At 32.4% G+C, this 20,634-nt stretch overlaps 2 protein-coding genes and 1 pseudogene across 2 annotated transcripts; 2 read left to right on the top strand and 1 right to left on the bottom strand.

Moving 5' to 3' along the window:
- Positions 1-5,189: 5,189 nt before the first annotated feature.
- LOC111889329 (guanine nucleotide-binding protein subunit gamma 2) lies at positions 5,190-8,672 on the bottom strand. The gene is made up of 4 exons (XM_023885462.3): positions 8,186-8,672; positions 6,932-6,984; positions 6,790-6,834; positions 5,190-5,948 (listed from the first exon to the last, which is right to left on the bottom strand). The coding sequence occupies exons 1-4, from the start codon at positions 8,294-8,296 to the stop codon at positions 5,864-5,866; spliced, it is 294 nt and encodes a 97-aa protein (XP_023741230.1). The 5' UTR covers positions 8,297-8,672; the 3' UTR covers positions 5,190-5,863.
- A 6,937-nt stretch (positions 8,673-15,609) lies between these two features.
- On the top strand, positions 15,610-17,067 carry LOC128132700 (photosystem I assembly protein Ycf4-like; annotated as a pseudogene).
- Positions 17,068-17,109: 42 nt separating this feature from the next.
- On the top strand, positions 17,110-20,271 carry LOC128132701 (cytochrome f-like). Its single transcript, XM_052769574.1, has 2 exons — positions 17,110-17,777; positions 18,025-20,271. The coding sequence occupies exons 1-2, from the start codon at positions 17,125-17,127 to the stop codon at positions 19,001-19,003; spliced, it is 1,632 nt and encodes a 543-aa protein (XP_052625534.1). The 5' UTR covers positions 17,110-17,124; the 3' UTR covers positions 19,004-20,271.
- Positions 20,272-20,634: the final 363 nt, after the last annotated feature.

Here is a 20,634-nt window from a genome sequence, read left to right as displayed (position 1 = left end):
CAAAACTATATGATAAGAATTTCTTGGTTTTATCAACTTCTTCTAAATCAGTACCAAAAATCAACATATCATCTACATATAAGCAAATCATGACTCCTTTACCAGAAGTATCAAATTTTCTATATACACACTTGTCAGCTTGGTTTAATGCAAAACCATTAGACAAGACAACATCATCAAACTTTTGATGTCATTGTTTTGGTGCTTGTTTCAAACCATATAATGATTTCTTCAACTTGCACACTTTGTGTTCATTTCCAGGCATCACAAACCCTTTAGGTTGTTTCATGTATATTTCCTCATCCAAGTCACCATTCAAGAATGCAGTTTTCACATCCATTTGGTGAATCACAAGATTATGTATAGCTGCAAAAGCTAATAATAATCAAATAGTAGAAATTCTGGCAACAGGAGCATAAGTATTAAAGAAATCAATGTCTTCCTTTTGTCTAAAGCCTTGGATAACCAATCTCGCTTTATACTTATCAATTGTGCCCTCTACCTTCATTTTTCTTTTGATGATCCATTTACATCCTAATGCCTTGCAACTAGGAGGTAAATCAGCTAAAACCCAAGTATTGTTATGCATAATAGAATCAATTTCATCATGAATTGCCTCTTTCCAGAAATGAACATCCTTAGAAGCCATAGCTTCACTGAAAGTCTTTGGATCCTCTTCAATATTAAAACAATATTGATGTTAAGAAATAGTTTCATTCCTTGTTCCTTCAACTAAATATAGTTGAAAATTAGATCCAAAAGAATTAGCTTTTCTAGCTCTGGTGCTTTTCCTAGGTTTAGGTACAGAACTTGCACCACCGGAAACATCTTCAGCGTGAGTAGTACTCTTGTTGGAAGATTGATGAATCATGTCCCTTGGTCTAGGTATAGATGTAAATATTTCTTCATCAAAGATAGCATCTCTTGACTCTATCACTATGTTTACAGATACAGAGTCATTAGATTCTAAAACATAGAATCTATATGCCTAAGAATGGTCAACATATCCAATAAAGATACAATCTATACCTCTCTCACCCAATGTTTTCCTTTTGGGTTCAGTAAGCCTTACAACTGCTCTACAACCCCAAACTTTGAGATAACTCAAATTTAGTACCTTTTTACACCAAAGTTCATAAGGAGTATTCTTACTCCTTTTATTTGGAGTTCTATTCAAGATGTAACATGCAGTTAACATTGCCTCACCCAACCCTTCACTTAAACCAGAATATGACAACATGGAATTAACCATTTCTTTCAAAGTCCTATTCTTCCTTTCAGCTACTCCATTTTGTTATGGTGTATATGGAGTTGTGGTTTGATGTATTATTCCAGTTGATTCAAAATAAACTGGATCATAATACTCACCACCTCTATCAGTATGCGATACTTTTATTAATTCATTTTTATGAAGCTCAACTTGTTGTTTATAAATTTTAAATTTATCAAGTGCTTCATCCTTAGAATGTAGCAAATAGATATAACAATATCTAGATGCATCATCAATAAAAGTAACAACATACATCTTGTTTCCAAGGGAAGGTGTTGCATGAAAATCACATAAATCACTATGTATAAGATCCAACACCTTGCTTTCCCTAACAACATCTTTGAAAGGTTGTCTAGTGATTTTAGTTAGCATGCATGTTTTACATTTTTCATTATTTTGCATATCAAAATCAGTAATTAAACTCATTTTAGACATGTCTTTTAATCTCTTGTAATGAATGTGTCCTAGTCTAGCATGCTATAACTCAGATTTATGAAAATTATTGCTAGTACTACTAGAAGCCATGCAAACAGAATTATCACTAGAAGGATAATTAATATTAAGCCTAATCATTCCATTACATATATAGTCAAATCCCATAAAAGAACCATGTGTTGACAAGATATACTTGTCACTTTCTAACACTTGTTTGTAACCACAGTTATTTAATACAATTTCAGACATGAGATTCTTACGAATCCCTGGAACATATAAACATTGTTCAAACACAAACATTTCCCAAAAGTAAAAGTAAGTAAAACAGATCCTATGCCCTTGATTGGTTCAGTTGCAATATTTCTGATCTTCACAACAGATCCATCTTCAATTGGTTGAAAGTCCTTGAACCAATATAGATCGTTGCAAACATGACTTGTTGCTCCTGGATCATCCCACCAAGCAACTTTATGATCCTGCACATAAAATGATTCATAAATCACAAAAATATAATTCTGAATATATTTAGAATTCTGCAATGAAACAGAAATCTGACCTTGTTGCTTTTCTGGATCCTTGGATCCACTTGGTCTAGCACCATCCTTATTCACTTTGCAAAGACGACAATCTTTCTTGAAGTGACTCGGTTTGTTACAATTCCAACAAACCAACTTAGCCTTCTTGTTGGAAGACTTGTCATCATTTCCTTTAAACTTCCTTTTTCCATTAGACTTCTTGGGATTCTTTGAACTTTCTCCTTCCACCATGTTCACAAAAGAGGAACTAACTTGGTTTTTGCCTTTAGGATTGTTATGAAGTTCTTGAGTCCTTATGTACTCTTCAATCTTTAAATGGCTTCCAAGTTGAGTCAAAGTCAATTCCTCTTTGTTATGTTTCATATTGTGTTTAAAATCCTTCCAGGAAGGGGGCAGTTTGTCAATAATCACAGCCACAAAAATGGCTTCATCCATTTTCAGATTAAGTTGAGCAAACTGTCCCAGGATCCTTAACATTTCATGGAATTGTTCCATAACAGGCTTGGAGTCAACCATCTTGTAACCCATAAAGTTACTGACAAGAAACTTCTTGCTAAAAGCATCTTCAGCCATGTACTTGGATTCAAGAGAATCTCACAGTTCTTTTGCATATTCGAAATTTTGATAGATATCAAAAAGAGAGTCACACATACCATTGAGAGTATGACCACGACTTATGTAATCATCATTTTCCCACTTTGATCTCCTTCTTGTTGTCTCCAAAGGTTCATCTTCAACAGATTCTGGTAAAACTGGCATGGGTGTACTCAGAACATACACCACTTTCAGAGTGGTAAGGAGAAAATGCATCTTCTTCTGCCATCTACAAAAATCTTGCCCTTCAAACTTGTTTAATTTGTCAAACTTACTTGTCATATCCTTCACAGAATCGCCACTTGCCATGATCACATAATACTTTGATTTTTGTTACAAAATGGGATAATAATAGCCTTGGAAATTCTGAGAATTGTGATTTCACTATCAAATCAAAGTATTGGGTGGTACTCCCTAATCTTTGATTGGATAAGACTCAAAATAGAAAAGAACAGAGAATAAGATATGAATTTCGTGAGTACCAGAAAACATTGACCAAAATTGGTTAAAATATCTCCTTTGTCTGAAAACTCTGTCATTAAACAGTTTGGCAACAGTCAAAAAACTGTCATAAATCCGGGTTTTCTATAAGGATTAATACCAAGCCAAAACGGGTCAAATATTCTAAATTTGGATTTCTAATGCTAGATCCCAGCTAGGGGCTCTACCCCTTGGACCCTGCTCCCAAGGGCGCTGCCCTCAGACCCCCGTTCGTTCAGGGGCTTCGCCCTTAAATGACAGTCTACTTTTAATCTTGAATAAATTTAAACAAGTGTGTACTTCATACCTTCCTTACTTGTTTAATATTTATCAAGATACTTTTGGTCACACAAAATAATCTCATTACACTTAAATCACATTAGTGAAACAAATCACCAACAAAATTTGTCCTATTGTGTGAAAAAAAAATCATTTAAACCCATTACAGAAGTTCATAACATGTTCAATTTGAAGATATTGCTCAATCTTTTTGACTCTATTACATTCACACTTTATGCACGAACAACAACACACTTTATGCATGAACAACATGGACAAAAATTGATCAATTTTTATGTGAGAGATTTCAAATTTGTGAATCATACTCGAATTGAATTTCAATTTTGTTACAGATTAACAATTTCCGTGAAATTTGATGAATTCGAGTTTTATTGCTTTGTTGAAATCATTCTTTCAATTTGGTCCAAATATCACAAGCAGTTTGGTCGAACATGATATTGATGCAAATTTCCTTTGATACAAAATTTAGAATCCATGAAATAACAAGTTTAATTATACAAAATTCGATAACAATCGACATATGAAGAGTAATATGGATGCAAGTGATCATCGCTTGGAGATATCACATGACCAAAGATGCATCCGATGAAGTCATGGAAATCATGGAAGATTGAATTGAGAATCCATTAAGAATGAACTAATGGTAAACTTGATGAACAATCAATAAGAACGATTTAGCAAGTGATTCAAAAACTGAAGCTATGCATAGCTCTGATATCATATTACAAAGTAAAAGAACGAATTACTTGAATTATCTTGATGATTTCAGTTACAATATATAAGAGAAAGAGAAAGAAGGCGTAAGATTACATCTAAGTTAAACCAACTGTTAGGAAACAAACAAACATAAGTACATAACCCAGATAAAAGTGAAATTACATGATTGCCCTTTCTACACTCTAATATTTTGATTGCTCTTTCTACACTCTAATATTTTGCACTAGAGTAAATTACATGAACAGTCCCTATGGTTTGGAGTAATTTACACGTTTTTGTTTCTAACTTAATTTTTTTTTAACTCAGAAAATTTATTTTTGTTGCACGCTTGGTCTCTGTCTTACTTAAAAAGACTATTTTGCCCTTGATTTTTTAATTTATTTAAATAATATGAGATAGATAAGGTAAAGTGAGGTAGAAGTGGAGTTGGATGTGTTTATTTAAATAAATTAAAAAGAAAAGGCAAAGTAGTATTTTTAGTTAATATAGGGACCAAGCACGCAACAAAAACAAAAAAAAATAGACCTTCCAAGTTAAAAAAAATAAATTAAAGACCAAACGTACAAATTACCTCAAACGATAAAGACCATTGGTTTAATTTACTCTTTGCACTATAACCTGCCTATTTTATTGTACTAGGTGTGAGACCCATATATTATACGGGTTGATTTAAAAAATGATTAAACTTAAAGTATAAATTGAAATATTTTTTAATGTACAACTTTAAAATAAGAAATAACGAAAGAAACGTATTTATTACTAAAAATGAAATCAAACCAAAAATTGACAAGTGGATAATACTTATTTCAAAATTACCATAAAACGACAAGTGTCAAAATTCATGAGAGATTGACAACTGGCAAAAAAAACATTCATTTATTAAGGAGGATATGAATCATATACAATAAAACTCGATTAATAATTTTATACAAGGCCCACAGTATTCCCAATATTCTACGACTAAAATAAAAAATAATTACACGCCATCGTTTCTCTTCTATGCATACTTCAATTGTAGTCCGAAGTCACAACTAAAGAAAATAAAATTAGTTTAGAGACTAATTACAAGATTACCCAATGTTAATCTTTAATTATCCGATTTTAACTTGATTGCCAAAATCACAATAACTTGGAAAAAAGAAAAACCCACTTCCAAAAAGCATCCTTTTCTTCATATCTTCAATTAAACAATGTAACATAAAGATTCGCATGATCTTTAATTAAACAATGTAACATAAAAGATTCAAACTTTTAATCACAAAAACCATAATTATCTGAAAAAAAAATCGACAATACTTTGATAACAAAATAAACCCACAATAAAAAAAAAAAAAAAAAAAAAAAAAAAAAAAAAACCCTAAAACCCTTTAGTTTCCTCTACAAATGAAAAAGAATTTGACGTTTCTGCACAATGACCCATTTGGGAAAAGAAGCCTGTTTTGTTTTCTGTTATCTGTAATGAGATTTGTACAAATTCCACTCATTGCACGAATCCCAAAATGAAATCCAATGAATTTACGAAGAATATTTGTTAAAGTATCCAACATCTGCAACCCGATTTATCTTGAGGTCCCTCAAACCATCGATCCCATGATGGATTTGTGGGCCCATTTGTGCTGTCATTAAGAACATAAAATTGTAGAATTAGAAATTAAAAAAAAAAAAAAAAATGGTCAATGGTCAAGGGTTCTAGTATCAAATTTTACATTATCGGAGTTTATATTTTAATGTTCATTGGACTCCTTACTGTTGTGTACATTATTTACACATGATTCTTTTGGCATTGACCTTTTTTTTAATTATATGATCCATTTTCAAAGATAACATGACCTAATTGTCCTTGGTCATGAGAACGGTCTTGGTCAAAAAGGTGTCATATACGTGAGGGTATTTTAGACATTTAACTTAGGATGAAACGGTTGCAAAAATGCCCTCCATAACAAACGTTGAAAGGATTATATAATTCATGCTCAAAGCTAAAATGACCTAATTGTCCATGGTCATGAGAATGGTCTTGGTCAAAAAGGTGTCATATACTCGAGGGTATTTTAGACATTTAACTTAGGATGAAATGCTTGCCTATGCAACAATGTTTGAGCTTTTCCCAAACTTATGCAACAAAATAGTTTTTTTAAATGAAACATTTTACATTTAACATGACTAACATGTGAAACAACATGGATGCATAGTGCATAATTCGTGTCAATCGCATAAAATTGTAAAAAGGTGAAATATTGTTGCATAAATATTTTGATCATCTTTAATGTTTAACCAATATATTTTAGGCACTTTTTTGTAGCATAAATTTAAAAATAAAATAAAAAATAATAAAAAAAATAAAAAAAAAAAAAAAAGATAGCATTAAGAAGCAATTAACCCTTTAACTTTATTAAACAAGTCTTGCCATTTTTATGGGATCGATATTTTTAATTTAACCAAAGAAGGAAAATGTCTTACATTGGAAGTAGTGGATCCGGCCTTGTTTCCACATTACTTAGGATTCTATTAAAAACAACAAAGAAAAAGTTTGTTATAAAACCGAAAATCACACACAATTACCAAAAAAAAAAAAAATGAAAATTTATCACTTCATACTTACTCCTTGCATGCAGCCGATGCTGCTTCCATTTTTTCAAGCTGATCCAATTCCTCCTACAAATAATATCACAAGAATAAGCTTTTAATACATATAGTTATTTATATGTAACAAAAAAACATATTTGTATGTAAGTGTTTCAAGCAATAGTGTGTAGTTCAACGTCTCGTGATCAAAACTACGTAGTTTTGATTAGTGAATTGTAAGCAAAGTGTCGCGTATATGCATTCTTGGCTTTTAATTGATGTCCCAAAAATCATTCTACATGAAAAAGTCTCTAGATGTAGTAGAACTTTCTAGAGACTTTTTAGGTGAAATAAAATATAGCAAATTTTGTCAAATTGATAAATTAGGGCATTTGTTTGAAAATACTCTTTGATACTTGTGGAAGCTACATATTTTAGAAACATACAAGTAGTATATATGTTGTAGGGCAAAGGGCATTTATGTCTTTTACACAAACACATAAACAAGAACCTACATATATATTGTGAAGATATAAAACATGTATACAAAACAAATACATACAGGATAAACATACACAGAGTAGGTGGGCATTTATGTCATTTACACAAAAAAAGTGACGAAGAGCAAATCATGAGGCTATTATGTCCAAAAACAGTAATCCATTCTCCTAAAATGTTGAAACATTTGAAACCTAATAATCCAAAAGTAACAAAAACTACAATCGGACAATATGAACCTATTGATGAAAGCAACGAATTGGATCACATCATATTCTTAACCACATATGAAGATAGTTAAACCATATAAAATATAGCAGATCAAATTTGAACTTTTTGATGATTGAATCCAGATGAAGATGAAGCTTTTATTGTAAAAATCATAAATTGCTAACAGCAATGTCGATTGATACTGATTTTAGTTCAAAAGAAGCTTAGTGGCAAAAAGCAAAATCGAAATCAGAGTACTCTAAGATGGAAAAAATTAGAAACTTTCTGCGAAGAATAACAAAAGGTCGCATTGAATTGAGATAATTTCTTGTCATATGTTAACAAATAGACAAAATGAAGCACCATAAACTACAAAAAAAACAGATGAAATAAGCGAACTTCGATGTATAATTAACTTCAAACAATCATTGCATAATAATCCTGAATTCGAGGAAACGACATATAAAACAAAAAAAAAATGAATTTTGAAGTAATCCCACAAGAACTAATATATGAAAACAGCGATGAAACGAGTAAATACTGAAATTAGTAAAAAGGGACTTCAAAACGCAAGAAATCAAACCTCCAAGAAGCGAGTTTCTTGTTCAAGTCTCTTCAATTCAGCCGAAATTCTGTGTTTCCCTCGAGTATCCGCTGCCACCGATCTCATCTGCTCTGATTTATCTGTTTGCATCTCTCTTTTATTGCACAAACACAATCAATCACCTATAAACACCAAGTCGAAAACCCTAAAGAATCACAAATGGGTAAAACTCCGTACTCATGACAGCACAATTAACTCTCTCGATAATTTTATGTCATCTCAACTGCAAAAGAATCGGGAGAAAGGACACCTTTATGTGGGTTTTGGCTTTTGAGGTGCTGAATTCCGATAGGAATCAATGAAAGAAAAAAGCACAATTTGTGCAAAGCAAAGGAAAGAGGTTTTTCTGGGTTCTTTTTTATTTTTTGTCTTGGTTTCTTCCTTGTGAGGTGGGAAGGGGCCCAAAACCTTTTGTCTTCTCTTTCCCCCTTTTCTTTTTGTAAATTTGTCTTGTAAGTTCTTGATGGTGATGATGAGGACGATAGAAAGGGCCTAGTCTCACAATGGCGAGCGTGGCTGTCACTATTTATGAGCTTACCCTACTTGTTCGGTTGTTCCAATCCTAATTCCTAAATTCTTGCCAAATGGTGGGGGAAATGGCAACAAAAAGAACTTTGCCAACTTCTTTAGAATCTAAAATGTCTCTCCATAAAATATATTTTTACTTTACAAGAAATTGTATTTTAATGGAAAAAGTTGTCCACCGAGACCTAATTTACAAGAAATGTTATGGTATTATTATGTGTATATGTATGTGATGAAAGTTTACATTTTTATAAATTATTTGATTTTAAACAAATTTAATCTAGCTTAAAATCAATCGCCACATGGAATTAAGTAACATAAAACTCTTAGATATAGAATTTGCATTATTAGAGATTGATGCAACTAAGTCTCGATAATGGGTTAAGGTGTGTGGTTGTGCAATTGAGAGTACAAGTTTCCGAGCTAAAATGTGTGAATCTCTCGGACCTATGATAAGTTGATAACAAAGGGAAACCCAGATCGGCCTTAATCCATGGTTGTCTGAGGATTACGCTCTAACGCCCAAGTTAAAATATGGATACTAAAAGATAATATGACACAGAATATAATATTGAGATCTCCAATGAGGGTGGTATTTGTATTGTTGATGCGGGAGATTAGATGCTTGTTGGTATGACATGGTGTTGGTAGATTGTTTGTTGTACTCCTCCGGGAAGGTGAACTAAGCACGAATGCATGTTGGTTGTAAAACCTTTTGTCAATATTGGGTGTTTGTCGTTTGTGTTCGTGACAAAAATTCTAGTCCTTTTTCTCACAATGCTCTAAGCATTTGAAAAATTATAATAAGCGAATACTATAGCATATATAATCGATCCTATATCTGAAGCCGACTCATTATGTCTCACATAAGGATTTGATATCTTTTCAGTTTCTTGTTATAATATTTTCATATATTGAATATCTTATGATGAACCATTTCAACATGATATTCATATATGTCGATGACTAAGTTCTATTTAACCCTATACTCTAAACCTTTAGATTTAAAAATAAGTATGAGTGCCCTCTCCCTTAAGTCTACTATAGCGAAACAATTCCCAAACATTGCAATTTGCAAATTGAAAACTATGTTCCCTACGAACAATATTTTCAACATGCAATATTAGCATAACAATTATGCTCCCACTAGCTTTGACATGTACCTAGAAATCAATTGGACTTCTAGAAATCAGTACTCTTGAACTTTTTACTTAAGTACAGATTTCTGTTACGCGATGCTTCGATAAGTCTCCAACTACACTTCTAAATCTTACACACCTTAATTGGATAGCATATGTGTGTGCCACCCACTTGTTTTGTCTTTAGAAGCTTGATTTCTACTAACATAGATTTCACTAGAATAAGAGAACTTATTCTTGATGGGTTTGCATATAATAATCTAATCCGAATTTAGAGTATTACACAAGTATATATTTAGTAGATTTTGGGTTTAGAAGTTTTAGTCCGATAATGGCTTCAAATCCACAAAACACTTTAATAAGATGGGTATTGAGCATTTCCATGCAAAATATTATAAAGAAATGTTCTATCTACTTATTATTTGGTATTTTTACTGAAGGTAAATTTGATAGTGTTCAAGGTGTTATCTAAAGGAAATAAAAGGAAGATATTTCTACCGATTAGAAAGTAAATCATACCAAGTAAGATTTAATTTATTCTTTATTATCATTAAGGCTTTAGATAGTTCTTACTAGTTTGTATCTCAACTTTATATTTGAAAACTTTAACTAAGATTTCACAATTATGCTTTACCATGTACAATATAGTTATAACTACTATAGTTGTTAATAAAGTTGATTTGATATCTTGTGCTAATTCTTAAATATTCATTAGAAAAGAAGTCATACACCATAGTGTATGACTTCTATAGTGTATAGTTTCTTAATACTTTTTTCCTACATTATTTTCCTTTAAAGATCCATTTCTTGAAGTTGGAATATGTGAATGTCATTTATATAATAAAGCTAACAATGTTAAAGATGAGTTTGATTCAAAACAAGTTTAAGTCAAAAGGTAGCATATAGAACTTATTATTTAGAAAACATTAATATTTACTTTATAATTCTTATTATGAGATCTAGTCTTATAAAAGGAATTTTAATCATTTTTTAATATAAAAGTGATCGTTATGAAAAAAAATTAAGTAAATAGTCAATCATTCATAAATTAACTGAGACATATTTAGACAAGCTAAATTAAAACATACATTGTTCCAAAACAAACATTGTTTCACAATACAAGGTCATTATGTTCCTATCATAATTAATAAACTAAACTCCAAAGTGCAGTTCCAACTTGATTGTGCTCGACTGGTTACTCTTTTGTAAATATCTGCAAGTCATTTACAAATATCAGATTAACATTTAAGTACCAAGTACTTGGGTATTATATGAAAATTATGATTTCTATCTAGTAGATACATGAAGTACTAGTCTCTTCTTGACTTTCTTGTCAGATAAGAGGAGCAGTTCCTCTTCCGGTGTCTAGTTTCTCCATAAAAGAAACAAGAACCATCAATTTGAGTCTTCTTGGATTTCTTGGGTCTAAAGATGTTCCTTCTATAAACTTGAGGCCTCTTAGACCACACAAGTGACTCTTTTCAGCCTTGGTTTCTTCTAATGTTGGAACTTGTTCATATCAGATGTCAGTGCATCTCTAGAATATCTTTGTAACCTGATGACACATGTGAAATGCATCCAAGACTTCCAACCCTTTCCAAATGTCAAGAATGATTGTACCCATAATAATCTCACAGACATCATCGAAATCACATTTGTGTATCTACCATACATCATGCTTATGTAAATCGTACAAAGAAGGTGGTTTAGGAATAAGGCCTTTAATGACGTATAATTTCTCATTTCTCTCGAGATTCTCTTTCAAGGAACAAGTCCATTCAATGATATTGTACCCATCGATTGTCATGATCTTTTGTAGATCATTAAGTTCAAAGTGATGCATGGTAGTGAGATTGGATTTGGTTTTCATTTACAAAATTTCTAAAAAAAAATCATTTAGTAGTTTCAATATTTAAACTCTTTAATGATTAATACCCTTTTAGTTTCCAAAAACATTGATTATCAAAGTATAGGATTCAAGTTGCAAAACAAATAAATAGTTAGATATCCTTTATTCCATCCACTTGAATCCAACCAGATAGATACCAATTATAAATTATATCTTAATATATAATTCCTAGACTTATGGTATCTCTAATACCAAATTTAATTAGACATGTTTGATCCCATCTATGCCTCAGATTTCCGTTGCTTAGGTATCTTTTATCATTAAAAAATTCCGATAAAATCATCCAATTAAAAAAAACTTCTATAGTTGGCCTATAACTTGAATATAAAAATCGCAAATACACCCCGACCATCAAAAGATAAGATTAAGTGGTTAGGTATCCTTTATCCCACAAGTGTATACAAGAGATGTGCGAGTGTTCTTAAAAATATATTGCATAGATTTTAGGTTTGTAAGGGGTCTTTTATATGTTTTATAATTCTAGTTTTAAAAACATATGATATCATGGTTATTACATGCATATCATATAGCCTTATTTGGTTTTCATTTACAAAATTTCTAAAAAAAACCATCTAGTAGTTTCAATATTTAAACTCTTTAATGATTAATACCCTTTTAGTTTCCAAAAACATTAATTATCAAAGTATAGGATTCAAGTTGCAAAACAAATAAATGGTTAGATATCCTTTATTCCATCCACTTTAATCCAACCAGATAGATACCGATTATAAATTATATCTTAATATATAATTCCTAGACTTATGGTATCTCTAATAACAAATTTAATTAGACATGTTTGATCCCATCTATGCCTCAGATTTTCGTTGCTTAGGTATCCTTTATCATAAAAAATTTCCGATAAAATCATCCAATTAAAAAAACCTTGTATAGTTGGCCTATAACTTGGATATAAAAATCGCAAATACACCTCGACCATCAAAAGATAAGACTAAGTGGTTAGGTATCCTTTATCCCACAAGTGTATACAAGAGATGTACGAGTGTTCTTAAAAATATATTGCATAGATTTTAGGTTTGTAAGGGGTCTTTTATATGTTTTATAATTCTAGTTTTAAAAACATATGATATCATGGTTATTACATGCATATAATATAGTCATTGTACCAATTTTCAAAAGAAAATCACTTTTAAATGTTCTATATAAAAAGTCAGTTTTTATATAATTTTAACGTGATTCAAATTTAATATCCGGTATGACTCTATCTCCTGGCAGTATCCGTATAAAACTACGTCGGATCTTTCCTGAAACATAACCTAGAATCATATCTTCATTATCTAAACGAACCCGGAACATGCCGTTGGGAAGCGATTCAGTAATTAAACCTTCATGAATCCATTTTTGTTCTTTCATTACAGGTAAAACCCCCTTGAAGTATCAACTAGTGGAGGAAGAACTCTATTAGACAACCCACCCCTTCTCTTTTCTTTTTCACAAATAAGAAGTTTCGTATTGAATTCGGATATTAGAAGGATTACCATATATAACACAAAATTTCTCCGCCTATTCTTTCTAGTCGAGCCTCTCGGTCTGTCATTATACCCTGAGAGGTAGAAAGAATTACAATCCCCATCCCACCTAAAATTCTAGGAATTCTTTGATAGTTAGAATAGATTCGTAGACCCGGCCGACTGATCTGTTTTAAATTTAAAAGATTTCTATAAGTCCTTTTCCTATTCCGTCTATGTCGTAGGGTTAAAACCAAAAAAGATTTGTTGTTTTCTCGATGTTTTCTCACGTTTTCGATAAAACCCTCTCGTAAAAGTATTTTAACAATACTTTGGCTGATATTAGTAGATGCTACTCGAACCACGCTTTTTCTATACATATCGGCATTTCGTATAGAGGTTATTATGTCAGCAATAGTATCACTACCCATGATTAATTAAAATTATTGGTGCCTCCAAATTTGGATATAATCAACATGTTTTTCTTTTTTTTTTTACGTATTTGTTTATGAATATTAATTTTGAAAGGTATATACGTGAGACAAAATCTACTAAATGAATCTTAATATATTTCTTTTTTTTAAATACCCTACTATAACCATATCGTGCTCTGATTTTATAATACCTATAATACCTTAGGGGCTAATGAAACTATTTTAGTAAAATTGAACTGTCTCAATTCTCGGGCAATCGCACCAAAAACTCGCGTTCCTTTTGGATTTCCTTCTTGATCAATCACAACTGCGGCATTGTCATCATATCGTATTATCATACCGTTGTCACGTTTAAGTTCTTTACAAGTACGGACAATTACAGCTCTGACCACTTCTGATCTTTCTAGAGGCATGTTTGGGGAGGTAGTATGGGATCCGTAGTCGGGGAGAAAATTACCCGTTTGATTGAATACGCTACTAAAGAATTTCTACCTCTTATTATAGTGTGTGCTTCCGGAGGGGCACGCATGCAAGAAGGAAGTGTGAGCTTGATGCAAATGGCTAAAATATCTTCTGCTTTATATGATTATCAATCAAATAAAAAGTTATTCTATGTACCAATTCTTACATCTCCTACTACCGGTGGGGTGACAGCTAGTTTTGGTATGTTGGGGGATATCATTATTGCCGAACCCAATGCCTACATTGCCTTTGCGGGTAAAAGAGTAATTGAACAAACATTGAATAAAACAGTACCCGAGGGTTCACAAGCGGCCGAGTATTTATTCCAGAAAGGCTTATTCGATCTAATCGTACCACGTAATCCTTTAAAAAGCGTTCTGAGTGAGTTATTTCAACTACACACTTTCTTTCCTTTGAATCAAAATTAGAACATTAAGTTCAATTATTTTGAGCAAACAAGTAATTAGTTTATCGGAATCCAAGTTAAAATTAGACGAATGGGGTTTTCTTTGTTGGCATAAGATCTAATTATATAAAGAATAAAAAGTTACAGAAAATCCGCCCCTTTTTCTATATTCCTGATTATTGATCAAGAAGCTTCTATTAACAAGATAAAAGATGAAATTCTTATTTTCGTGAAATTAGGCAAATCAAAAAAATATACTCTTCTCGTCATATATAATGAAAATCTATAAAATATAGAATTTTTTCTTTTTTTTATATCTTACGATAATCCTATTTTGACTAAGAATCCCTGATGGATGGGATTCTAACAAACCCTTCAATATATTCAATATAAATAGAATCTAATTAATTTTTAAGAAACTTTTTGCTTAGTAAATGAAATTCGAAGACAAGAGCAAAAAATGAAGAAAATAATATCTCATCCATATCCTTTCAAATCTTTCATGTAGAAAGATCAAAAACTACATTATATACTCACTTAGATAGATACTTATATTTATACTTAATAGCTATTAAGTAATAATAATAATTCCAATTTAGAATTATCAAATTATAATAAGATATCTTTATATATAATAAGATATCTTTATATTATAAATATAAAATATAAATAATAATAACAGGTACAAATAGTAAATCGAGGTAGCCATTCTATGACAACTCTTAACTTTCCCTCTGTTTTGGTGCCTTTAGTAGGCCTAGTATTTCCGGCAATCGCAATGGCTTCTTTATTTCTTCATGTTCAAAAAAACAAGATTGTTTAGAGCCGATGGCACAAAATCTCATCTATTTTTTTTCAAAACTGACGCTTGTATCATAACACAGATATCTATTTAGCAAAATATGGTATAAGCGGCTTCCGCCGAAAAACTCTTATGTCTCCAGAAAATGCTATAGGGATCAATGGATTCTAGCTATTTTCAAATAGACCCGAATTGACGGATAGCTGAACTGTAAAGTTGGTCTATCTATTTAGCTATCTTTAGTGAGATCGTACGAAGGGTATGTTATTAGTTTAAATCTAACGAATTTAATGAATTACTCCTAAAGGATCACATCAAACTAGTGCTAGTTGATGCGAGTTACTTCGGAAAAAAAAAGGACTAAAGTCAAATTCATTTGGGGTATTCTCTCAATTCCAAAAAAATCAACTGGATCAAGTATGAGTTGTCGATCAGAACATATATGGATAGAACCTATAACGGGGGCTCGAAAAACAAGTAATTTCTGCTGGGCTGTTATCCTTTTTTTAGGTTCATTAGGATTCTTGTTGGTTGGAACCTCGAGTTATCTTGGTAGAAATTTGATATCTTTATTTCCGTCTCAGGAAATAGTTTTTTTCCACAAGGAATTGTGATGTCTTTCTACAGAATCGCGGGTCTTTTTATTAGCTCCTATTTATGGTGCACAATTTCGTGGAATGTAGGTAGTGGTTATGATCGATTTGATAGAAAAGACGGAATAGTGTGTATCTTTCGTTGGGGATTTCCTGGAAAAAATCGTCGGGTCTTCCTCCAATTTCTTATAAAAGATATTCAGTCTGTCAGAATAGAAGTGAAAGAAGGTATTTATGCTCGTCGTGTCCTTTATATGGATATCAGAGGCCAGGGAGCCATTCCATTGACTCGTACTGATGAGAATTTTACTCCACGGGAAATGGAACAAAAAGCTGCTGAATTGGCCTATTTCTTGCGTGTACCAATTGAAGTATTTTAAGAAATGAGCCGGAATGCTTTCTCAGCAGGAGGGCAAAAACGCAAGAATGCTCTTTTTCCATAACATAACTTAATTGAGGTTTCTTCAGAACATTCATTCGAGTCAAAGCAGACATATATGGAACAAGTATAAAAAAAACTATTTTGGGGATCTTTTAGATGTATCGATTTAGATGTATCGAAATATACATAACTCAATTCAATAAAAAAATAAGAAACAAATCGAAATATCTCATAATCAACCATTTAGAAATAAGGAAATTCCACCCTTTTTAACTTGTTGGAATTGAGACTTTAGAGATCATATCTTGTCATTTTTTCAAAGCTTATTTTTATACTTTTTGTGCTCCTTAATGACCAAAAAATTGAATCTCTTATAATGATAATTAGCAAATTTATGTCGTTTTTTGCCACTCATTTTTCACAATATTCTTCAGAAATTTCCCTCAATTATTCTATCCCTGACTACTCATAGTAAGTTCAATTTTTTCGAAATATTAGAGATTTTTATATAATGATAGAAAAGGAGTTCTTTCGTCTCAAAATCTGAATAATATTATTCATTATTTCAATTTTTCTGGGCATTCATCGAAAGGAGATATGTGCTTCGAATTTGACCAATTGAGATATAGGTAAACATTATTTTTTGATTATTTATCCATTCCAATTTTTCGTCTATTTTTGTATTTTTTTCTAAATTCATAGGTTCGATAACTTGTAATAGAACTGATGCGGGAGACAAATATTAGATTACATAGAGTCGACGAATGAGATAGGTTCATTAACAATTCAGAGATGAAAAAATGGAAAAAAAGAAAGCATTCACTCCTCTTTTATATCTTGCATCTATAGTATTTTTGCCCTGGTGGATTTCTCTCTCATTTCAAAAAAGTATGGAATCCTGGGTTACTAATTGGTGGAATACTAGGCAATCCGAACCTTTTTTGAATGATATTGAAGAAAAGAGTATTCTAGAAAAATTCATAGAATTAGAGGAACTCCTCTTCTTAGAGGAAATGATTAAGGAATACTCGGAGACACATCTACAAAACCTTCGTATAGGAATTCACAAAGAAACAATCCAATTAATCAAGATACACAACGAGGGTCGTATTTATACGATTTTGCACTTCTCGACAAATATAATCTGTTTCATTATTCTAAGTGGTTATTCTCTTTTGGGTAATAAAGAACTTGTTATTCTTAACTCTTGGGTTCAGGAATTCCTATATAACTTAAGTGACACAATAAAAGCTTTTTCTCTTCTTTTATTAACTGATTTATGTATCGGATTTCATTCGCCCCATGGTTGGGAACTGATGATTGGCTTTGTCTACAAGGATTTTGGATTTGTTCATAATGAGCAAATTATATCTGGCCTTGTTTCCACTTTTCCAGTCATTCTAGATACAATTTTCAAATATTGGATTTTCCGTTATTTAAATCGCGTATCTCCGTCACTTGTAGTGATTTATCATTCAATGAATGACTGAAAAATTATCTACCTAATCCAATTAGAATGTTTCTTACTTTGCAGTTGTACATAAGCAAAGCATTGAAAATCGTACTCACTCTTTATCTTTCTACCCATCCCGGAGATTCATCCTATATATTAATCCAGTCAAATTATTCCAGTAAATAACAGAATCGTGGATAGGAAACTCCATTAGTGACCTACCCCAATTTATTGTATAAATTTTCGGGATCAATGGTTGGAACATGCAAACTAGAAATAATTTTTCTTGGATAAAGGAACAGATTACTCGATCTATTTCCGTATCGCTCATGATATATATCATAACTCGTGCATCCATTTCAAATGCATATCCCATTTTTGCGCAGAAGGGCTATGAAAATCCACGAGAAGCGACTGGACGTATTGTATGCGCCAATTGCCATTTAGCTAATAAACCAGTGGATATTGAGGTTCCGCAAACGGTACTTCCCGATACTGTATTTGAAGCAGTTGTTCGAATTCCTTATGATATGCAACTGAAACAAGTTCTTGCTAATGGTAAAAAAGGGGCTTTAAATGTGGGGGCTGTTCTTATTTTACCAGAGGGTTTTGAATTAGCCCCTCCCGATCGTATTTCCCCCGAGATAAAAGAAAAGATGGGCAATCTGTCTTTTCAGAGCTATCGCCCAAATCAAAAAAATATTCTTGTCATAGGCCCTGTTCCTGGTCAGAAATATAGTGAAATCACGTTTCCTATTCTTTCCCCGGACCCCGCTACTAAGAAAGACATTCACTTCTTAAAATATCCTATATACGTAGGCGGAAACAGGGGAAGGGGCCAGATTTATCCTGACGGGAGCAAGAGTAACAATACAGTTTATAATGCTACAGCATCCGGTATAGTAAGCAAAATCCTACGAAAAGAAAAGGGGGGATACGAAATAACCATAGCGGATGCATCGGATGGACGTCAAGTGGTTGATATTATCCCGCCGGGGCCAGAACTTCTTGTTTCAGAAGGCGAATCTATCAAATTTGAGCAATCGTTGACAAGTAATCCTAATGTGGGCGGATTTGGTCAGGGAGATGCAGAAATAGTACTTCAAGATCCATTACGTGTACAAGGCCTTTTGTTCTTCTTAGCATCTGTTATTTTGGCACAAATATTTTTGGTTCTTAAAAAGAAACAGTTCGAGAAGGTTCAATTGTCCGAAATGAATTTCTAGACTCGCGGATTTATCGACCTCAAGTTTGTAAAAAGAACCAAATTTTTTTTAGTAATTATGATTATCTATGATAAAAAAATAAAATTCTAAAAAGCCTTTTGTTTGTTTATACTCTTTTTCTACGAGATGCCGGGAATTCCTTGTACCACATTCCTAGCCACAGTATGTAGATTGTGAAGAAGACTATTTGACTTGACCCCTTCTTTCTTTGTTTTTGTTTTTTTTTTATAAAAATTTGGGGTGATGTTATTATGTTGCTATTGGCAGATTAAAATGTCATAAAATGCATTTGAGTCTAATACAATGGACTTCGGCTAGATCCTATACAAAAGTAAACGCAAAATAGAACGGATAATTGAAGGGAACAAATATTTCTGGGAGGGGTTATTCGTCTTCCTAGTCTTCGACACAAGAAAGGGGTGTGAAAAATCCTTTTCTTGTGTCGAAATAATAATGATTCTTGATACTGTTCGTCAAACATTCCTAGTGTTAGTTTCTATTTTTTACAGACGTATCAGAACGTTTTTTTATAGTTATTACGTATTTTATTTATTCTTATCTTATAATAATTACGTATACTATAAATAAAAAGTGGTGGACAAACAAAAGAGGAGGGGAAAATCTGTTGAGTAAATAGAACTTCTTCAATGAACTTATAAAAAAAATATTCTAATTATTAAGAACTCAACGGGACCTTCTCCCTCAAATCAGACAAACAAAGAAGGGAATCCGTTGAGTTCTTACGCTTTCATGTCTACAACTCAATTCATCCGATTACTACAGGGATGAACCCAATCCGGAATATGAACCATAAAAGAAAACACCTACTAAACCGATCACAAGAATACCAGCTACAGTACCTATTATCCAAAGAGGAATTCTTCCAGTAGTATCGGCCATTTACCCCACTTCCCTCCACATTTCATCAAGTGGTCATGCTAGAGACATAAACAGTCATGGATAATTATGAGATGAGATCCTTCCGAATGGGGTAAGAGAAAGAATACCTAGAACGATTAGTCTATTATTTTAGTTCTCTCTCCTTTTCTTAATTGAAGAAATAATTGGAAAATAAAACAGCAAGTACAAAAATGAGTAATAACCCCCAGTAGAGGCTGGTACGATTCAATTCAACATTTTGTTCGTTTGGGTTTGATTGTGTCGTAGCTCTATAATTCGGATTAGGTTTATCGTTGTATGAACTGCATTGCTGATATTGACCCCAAAAAAGAAACGGTAGGTACAGCTAGGCCGTGAACAGTCAACCATCGCACTGTAAAAATTGGATAGGTTCGATCTATGGTCATTGAAGCCTCCTAAAAAGATCTACTAAATTCATCGAGTTGTTCCAAAGAATCAAAACGGCCGGTGATTAATGGAATTCCTTGTCGATTTTCTGTGAAATACTCGTTTGGCCGAGGGCTTCCAAACACATCGTAAGCTAAACCAGTGCTGACGAATAACCAACCCGCAATGAATAGGGAAGGTATAGTAATGCTATGAATGACCCAGTAGCGAATACTGGTAATAATATCAGCAAAAGAACGTTCTCCTGTGCTTCCAGACATGCTGAGCTCCACATATTCTTGTACAGTCAAAAGGGGATCGATTCCGTAAAAGATTGGATCAGT

Source organism: Lactuca sativa, chromosome 3 (assembly GCF_002870075.4).
Source record: "Lactuca sativa cultivar Salinas chromosome 3, Lsat_Salinas_v11, whole genome shotgun sequence".
NCBI lineage: Eukaryota > Viridiplantae > Streptophyta > Magnoliopsida > Asterales > Asteraceae > Lactuca > Lactuca sativa.
Note: the sequence above shows the minus strand (reverse complement) of the source record. Positions and strands in the feature narration are given on the sequence as shown.

Excerpts from the sequence above, each read along its gene's own strand:
- LOC111889329 (XM_023885462.3), bottom strand. The coding sequence starts at position 8,296 with ATGCAAACAGATAAATCAGAGCAGATGAGATCGGTGGCAGCGGATACT. Across the intron at positions 6,835-6,931 it reads GCATCGGCTGCATGCAAGGA|AATCCTAAGTAATGTGGAAA; the intron begins GTAAGTATGAAG and ends TGTTTTTAATAG. Across the intron at positions 5,949-6,789 it reads CCGGATCCACTACTTCCAAT|CACAAATGGGCCCACAAATC; the intron begins GTAAGACATTTT and ends TCTTAATGACAG.
- LOC128132701 (XM_052769574.1), top strand. The coding sequence starts at position 17,125 with ATGGAAAAAAAGAAAGCATTCACTCCTCTTTTATATCTTGCATCTATA. Across the intron at positions 17,778-18,024 it reads TATTTAAATCGCGTATCTCC|GATCAATGGTTGGAACATGC; the intron begins GTCACTTGTAGT and ends ATAAATTTTCGG.